Consider the following 7755-nt stretch of genomic DNA (forward strand, 5'->3'; position numbering starts at 1 on the left):
AGTTGCTGGTGCCAGGAAAGATTCTCTTGACATTGACGTACAATTAAACGAAGCGTGTCAAGTTATCTATGATGCTCGTCACTTGTACTGATCAACAAGGCGATTAAGAATGGAGTGAATGTCAAAAAGGTAATTTCATTGGGCTCTAATGGATGATTTTGAATGGGGCATGGGGTTTAGTTTCAGATTTGGGCTTTACTACATTTATTTTATCAGTAATTACATTCGTATATCCCCAAGAATTCTATTTTGTGGTTCCACAATTTCCTCAATGGCACGAATGAGACTGACATATACAACAATGCAGCCAATAGCTTTACAAAGTTGTTAAAAGGATTTGTATAAAAATTAAAATAAAAACTCAAAGGAGGCTACATCCCGTTTCGATTCATTTCCTCAATTTAGCTTTGCTCATTTATCTCTCTCTCTCTCTCTCTCTCTCTCTCTCTCTCTCTCAATTTGTAACACCAACACAGTTCAACCCTAATAAAAAAGACTATTTTTGACACAATAAAAAAATATAAATTTTGAGAAAGAAAAGCTTCAACCGTGGCTTAGGCTTGATTTCCTTGATGTCTTGTTAGGCTTCTTGTTGGTGCATATCGGTTGGTCTTCGGCCTTGGTGCCTTTTCTTGGACCTCTTGCAGAGTGTCCTGAGCCTTGTCCTTTTTCCCTCGTTTTGGGCTTTGCTTTTTTCCTTTTCTTTTCCTTTTTTTTTTTAATGGTTTTATTAAATGCATGTACGTTTAGTCTTTCAAGTTTAAATACAATCTCTTGCCAATGATCAAACATGGGCTCTTTCTATAAATGAAATAAGGCATCGTGGAGTCTTTTCTTTTTGAGTAATGCTATTTAGAAACACAAAATTGACCATATTAGTTGACCATCTTATGTGACAGTTGACGTGGTTATGTCATGTCAATTAATGAATATTGCCATGTAGATTCTATTTTTATTTTCTTTATTTTAATAATCCTTAAAACCAACAAAATTAAATTAATTATAATTAACCCTAGCATCTGTACGTTGTAGCCTGCTGCAGGTTCGTTCTCTACCCAACACTCCCTTCCTCCATCAAATCCAGTAACACCGGTGCACTGCTTGCCACATCTCCAAGCACCACCAAGCCACATGAGAAACTCGACAAATCGCATCAATCCATCTTGGAAGAACATTCATTTTTAAAATAAAAATAGTTCATATTTTGGGAATTGTTCGGCTTCTATCCTTCACCGGACTGCCCATTTGATTGGTGAGCTAATACCCCATTCCTAGCAACACACCAAGGCTTTAAAATTCTTTCGGATTTTCGGATTTTCTAGATAGCTAGTGAAATAGGCATTTAGATTTTCTAGCAATACCCTATTCCTAGTGACATGACCAGAGAATATGAGATCTCAAAATCAATTCGGATTTTCTTGATTAATTGATTTGAACAGTTGGGTTTGTTGAATCAAAGAATTGGTTTTCTTTTTAGAGGGAGAGTTGTTATAGAGATCGCAGGAGCATGAGAGGCCAAAAGGGAAGGAGAAGGGCAGCCAAAGGGATACAACGAAGAAGAAGAAAAGTTGAAAATATAAATTACTTAATTTGAAAAGGAAAAAACAAAAACACAGGTGGCCACATTTGAGTGACGTGGCATATTCACATCAGCTGCCACATAAGGTGGTCAGCTAATGTTATCAATTTTGTGTGTCTAAATAGTATTATCCTTTCTTTTGGGGTTCCAACTAATTCCAAACTCATTGTGGTCGAACTCTTCTGCAAACCATGATTGGTTTCTCTAGTCTTTTTTTTAGTTGGTCACTTACTTTAATTGTTGCCATGTTCTATCGATTCCAATAGTGGTAAGTGGTGCACTAATGTTTTTGTTCTGATTTTTCTTTCTTTTCTACATAAGCTAGTGGTGCTTCAACATAATGGTCTGTGATCATCCATGATATGTTGGTTCAACATAATGGTCTAGTTTGAAGTTCAACACAACCCCACCATAAAATTAGAAGAATGCTACAATCACAAAAATTGTTTATTTCTCTCATTCATATCCTAATATTTATATTTATTCATCACATATGTAAAAAATTGAATCAAGGGTTATATACTCAAATGGTCATCAAACTTATACCCAATTTACATTTTGGTCTCTCAATTAAATTATTCGTTCAAATGGTCCATCAACTCTATTCAGACGGTCTAATTTTCTGTTAGATTTAACCAAATTTTAGGGTAAATATGACTTTTCATAATTAACAAACAAAAAGAGGCTTAAAATAAATACATTTGCATAAAAGAGTTGTCACTTAGTAAGAGTATTCACTTTTGCATCCGAATATCTTATGTTTCATTTAATCATATAACATTGACAAGTATTCTCGTATCGATCCCAAGTTAGAAGGGGGTCAAACTATATGATACAAAACTTGCATCCCTACTACATTATTTATGATCTATACCCTGACCAGCTTTAACCATATAGCAACTCCTTACATTTATCTATACCGCGAAGGAGCAGCATAAGAATCCAAATGTCCCTTCGCTTTTGGGGGAACCTTACAAGGCATAAAACTAAAGCTCTCCGGATGCAGGCAACTTCTAGGGTGCGACGAAAACGAGGCACATTCCTCCACTGATCTTTGATCTGCAAGATCACGAATGCAGTTCTTCCTCAAGTCAAGAACTCCACTTTTAATCAGCTTCCTACAAATTGGCCCAACCATCGTAAAATAGTTGTTAGACAACGATAAATTGGCCAAGTTCCCTAATTCACACACCACCTCCGGCACCTTTCCATAGAGGAAGTTTCCGGCGAAATTAAGCTGCTCAATCTTCTCCAAGCATCCCAATGAACACGGCAACGGGCCGGTCAATTGATTGTTTCCAGCATCAAAGAGTGTTGCATCTTTTAGAAACCCTAGTTCATAAGGGATGCAACCCGTTATCAAATTATTCATGAGTAGAGCTTCTATCAAAGTTGATGAAGCGCTGCCAATGCTTTTTGGGATTGGCCCGGTGAATTTGTTGTTGGCTAAAGTGAGATAACGGGCTGGTGTAGCTCCAAGGTTGTCTGGAAGTTTTTGTATGAATTTGTTGTTGTTAATGAAGAGGACGTCTAGGGTTTTCTTGAAAATTTGTGGTGGTACAGACCCAGTAAAAGAGTTGAAACGAATGTCCAAAAATGATAGGTTATTCATGGTGAGAACAGCCGTGGGGAAAGGGCCAAAGAAGTTGTTGTTGCTTATGTCAAGCTCGTACAGATATTTGAGATTTGCAATCTTTGGAGAAATGATACCTGAATTAAAACATCAATATGAACACAAACGTCGACTTCAGGGTTTAAAATTTAGGATATATATCGACAGAAATTAAGAGTATGAAAATGTTGACTAAAATGTACCCAAAAAAAGAAGAAGATATTATTCAAATTTTGAGACCATATTGTACCTGAAAAGTTGTTCGAGTTTGCATGGAAGAGTGCAAGGTCAGGAAGTTGGTCGATGAAGCCGTCGATACTGGGAGCACTGAGTTGGAAGCCATTGAAATCGATGGAGGCGAGAGCAAAGGCGCTTTGATTGTCTGGTGGCCGATCACAGTAGAAGCCTTTGTAGGTGCATATATCCGAGCCAACCCAGGTTTGAGTGATGCCTAAAGGGTCTGAAGTGATGGTGTTCTTGAAGGCGTTTATTATAGGGTACACCAGAGCTAGTCTTTGGTCTGTGAAGTTCAAAAGCTCGGGGATAATTGGAGGTAATGCGGGGATTAGTGGTAGCGGAGGTAATGGGGGGAGTAAGGAAGATAATTGTGCTGGACTTTCAAAATTTGTGCAAATTACACTGGTGCAGAAACAAGGAAGGATGATGATCAACAAGGCATGAAGAAAACGGTTAATTAGTAAAAAGAAGCTTCCCATATCTTACAATTTAATTGAATGGCCTCAAGTGCAAGAGTTCGAAAGAACAGAAGAAGATATTATAGTTAAAAGGACATTTGATAAGTGTTCTGTATATATATATATATATTCTGGATAGATTTGAAGTCTCAGTGTCATAATTAAAGTTTGTGCACATGATTAGACTTTACGGTAGTGGCCTTGACCCGAAACAATAGTTTTCCCACTCTTTTTTGGTAGGTGACGTTCCAGAGCGTTTATGCAGACATTTTCGGGTCCTTTTGTCTTCATTGCCTCCCTTCGTTTTATCTCTAGAAGATATGAATCATATGGTTCATTAGTAACATGCGTGGAAATTAATGGAAGTCTGACGTTTACACTTTTGGTCTGTGTGGGATTGGAAAATGTTACAAGTACCTAACTTTTTTCACAATGTATTCCCTCCCCCTTATGCATCGGAGGTTCTATATGGATTCCATTTCGGGTGAAATAGTCATAAACAAGCGATCACACGAGGAGAGAGTTCTAAAGCATTTTTCTTAGGGTGCTCGCGGTTTCAACAGCTTTGGTAGCTAGTTGTTTTCAAACTTTGACAGCTTGATCATCTTGACTTAGGACAGCAACCCAAGTACGTAATAATGAATAAAATATTTGTGTATCACATTTTGTTATTGAATCATATTTCTATGTTTTCTTTTCTTTTACAAATGACAATATTCAACTTAAGATATCAATCACTTTTTTCAGTAACTCCAACGTCATTTGAGTTATAAGTAAGGCCCACGTTTGATAATTATGCATTATGTTGATGCGTGAAATTCGCTACCAATTAGATTGCGTCAAACTAAATCAACCCTTTCTCAAAAGTGGACATGGTTCTGAAGTCGCATTTCTGTATGTCTCAAGTACGGTGGCTATGGTATAACTCCGATCTCATGAAAAGAAAACGTGAATGGGTCACTGAAGAGGTGATGGGTTCACCGACCACCCTCTAACGATCTTTTTCCCTCGAAGGAGTCTTATAAAAGTATTATTCTCAAGTATGGAGAAGTACTCCCTTTTATCTAGGGAAGATGAGACCTCTCAATTGTCTTTTTTCGATGTGTGACTCAAGAGAGGTTGATAACATGGCACCATTTTATTGGGCGATCGTTAATAGACTTACGTATCAGTGATAGACTTACGTATATGTGCCCTTTCTTTTTTAGGAAATAGGCGTTAGTGGGATATGACGTGGGCCCATTCTAGCGCTTCATCTTCCCACGTGCGGGCTTCTTGGGAGAGGTGTTTGGGTTAGTGCAATGGGTCATGGCATTGTGGACTTTGGATGGGCCTGGGAGGCCTCCCTTTACCTCGTTGGGGCCTCTTTAGGCGTGAGGTAAGGTTGGTGTATTCTATTAGTCGATAGGCCCAGCTACTTCCTCAAGTGGTATGGGCCTTTGCTTTCTAGACTCTTTTGGACGGGCACTATTGATATTTAGTATTACGTTGAGTGATTTTGTTTGATCTTAAAAAATTAATTTCAATGTCCTTGGTTGAATGAGTGTTGCTATTTCCACACACTTGTCCTATTTCCCCACCCACCATGTAAATTTGAAAAAAATAAATAAAATAAATAAATAAGACAACAACACTCTCTTTCTTCGCACCTTGAAGATAATAACTTCTTGTTTTCTCATCATATAATGGAAGAAGAGATTTTGGCCTTGAGCTACCTCCATCTCTGCCCAAGCTATAGGATGTTGATAGCTTTCTCTCTATGCCTTCCCTATTTTTGTAGCACATTGCCCAATTTCTCAAGCACCTCTTCAGGCCATTGCTTCAACTTCAACTTTTTCCTCAGGGTATGTGATTGTTCTATCAAATGTCTTCTTTCTTAGTCTATGAGAACATTAGGATTGTGCTTTTTGCAAATTTATATGGTAGGTGGGGAAACATGATAGGGGATGAAAATAACAGGACTCAGATTCCATTCCCCCCTCCTCGAACAACGCTTGTATAAAAATAATAATTGAAGTTCAATTGTATGCTTTATATAAATAAATAAAATAAAAAATATCCTTTAATAAAATAGGAAAATGCTAGGGATATCAACTTTAGATACTAACTTGTGTATCATCTCTCTAATAATAGAGGGTTAGATCCGTTGTATTGATGAGCTTCACCTCTATTAAAGAGATGATACACAAGTTGGTATCTAAAGATAATCTCTTTAGCGTGACTCAATAAATTATTAAAAAAACTAGTTCCTTCAATTCTTCCATCAATCTTTTCCATTTTCCATGGCAGTCATCATGATCCCCACCACGGTTGTGGCCCTTTCCTTCTTTCCAGTCGTGCAATTATTAATTGGAGTTTTCAAAGATTGTTCCTTTTAACGTTAAATTTATAATACATAAAGATAGAATAATAATTATTTAAAAGATATAGAAAGAATATTAGGATCAACCAAATCATTCTGCCTCTAAAGTATGAAAGGAAATTGAAGTGCGCCGTCCAATTAGAAATCGTGGGAAGTGGAAACTACTGTAATGAGCACTGAGCACTCATCTCCGGCCAATTCAAAGCTGGTCCTCCAAATACACAAAAAGGTACATGCCCTAGAAAACATACATCGAAATCAGTAACTTATCAGAAGCTACACAATTTATTTCAAAACTTTAATCAACACATGTAACATGATGGATTGAATTTTAAACATATATATATATATATATACGGCCATAATCATCTATATACATTAAGCCAAACAACGAAATGATTCATTTGATTCTGCTAAGCCGACCACATTTCAAAGCGTACGGACGAAGCCGAGGGTGGTCCGGCACACAGTGGCTATATGTTGTGCTCAGTGGGGTCAGTTGCCTCCCCACTGAAATGCATGTTTCCTTGTTTCATCCATATACAATGATGTATGGTCTGTTATTGATACAGAGTTGAATTTGTATTTATACAAGCGATAGTTTAAACTACTTTAAATCAAATCTCAACCCAATACGTTCCATTATATACAAATTACAATGACGGCATTTTCATTCACAGATGTGTATATATATATATATGAGCGCTCAAATACTCTCTAGTTGTGAGATCATATGCACAAAACTTTTTTTTTTGGGAGCTCCTTCATAATTTTATTTTCCTAGTGTTCTTTTTAGATCCTCACTCAAATATCATCTTTAAAAAATATATTAAATAAAACAATATTACTTAGTTATTTAACTATAATCCATTACATAGACAACACAATATTTTTAATTAAGACCAAACTTCATCCAAGATCATAAGTGATCAAATGGTTAGTTTTGCTGATATTTTTTTTCTTTTCAACTTAATGAGCTTTGGCAAATCTTGTGTGCTTTTTTTCCTCATCGATCAATTTCTCACTTCTAGTCCTCCACAGAGAATAAAAATGCACTTAATAAAGGAAATATACACTTTACACATAAAAGAGAAAACAAAAGTAGTTTACATTGTCCTTTAATTTATCCACCATGCATGTGAGGTTTTAGATTTGATTCCCCATTCCTTTAATATCACTTGTATTTTTTAAAAAAAATTAAGAAGAAACACGTTATATATATAAAGGAAAATACCCAATAATTGAAAGTATTCGACCTATCCATTAAAGCCTTTTGTTCCTCACACACTAACAACAATTATTATTATTATTTTCTTTATATAAAATAGCTAACTTTGTCTCTTTTTCTTAGTATTGTCATCTTTGTATATTTAGCTTTTGTCATCTTTTTCTTATGTCTCTTCTTATTACATAAATAAAAGTTGTTTAATTAGGCCCACTGGCAGATTAGATTACGAGTATATTCCTTTCTGTGATCATCAAAAAATAAAAAAACCCAAAGAATAAT

The 7755-nt window shown here is 36.1% G+C and overlaps 1 protein-coding gene across 1 annotated transcript; it reads right to left on the bottom strand.

The window, feature by feature from the left end:
• Nucleotides 1–2437: 2437 nt before the first annotated feature.
• LOC117638707 (uncharacterized protein At4g06744-like) lies at nucleotides 2438–3907 on the bottom strand. Its single transcript, XM_034373800.1, has 2 exons — nucleotides 3442–3907; nucleotides 2438–3289 (listed from the first exon to the last, which is right to left on the bottom strand). The coding sequence occupies exons 1-2, from the start codon at nucleotides 3905–3907 to the stop codon at nucleotides 2490–2492; spliced, it is 1266 nt and encodes a 421-aa protein (XP_034229691.1). The 3' UTR covers nucleotides 2438–2489.
• Nucleotides 3908–7755: the final 3848 nt, after the last annotated feature.

This window comes from Prunus dulcis, chromosome 8, assembly GCF_902201215.1.
Source record: "Prunus dulcis chromosome 8, ALMONDv2, whole genome shotgun sequence".
Taxonomy (NCBI): domain Eukaryota; kingdom Viridiplantae; phylum Streptophyta; class Magnoliopsida; order Rosales; family Rosaceae; genus Prunus; species Prunus dulcis.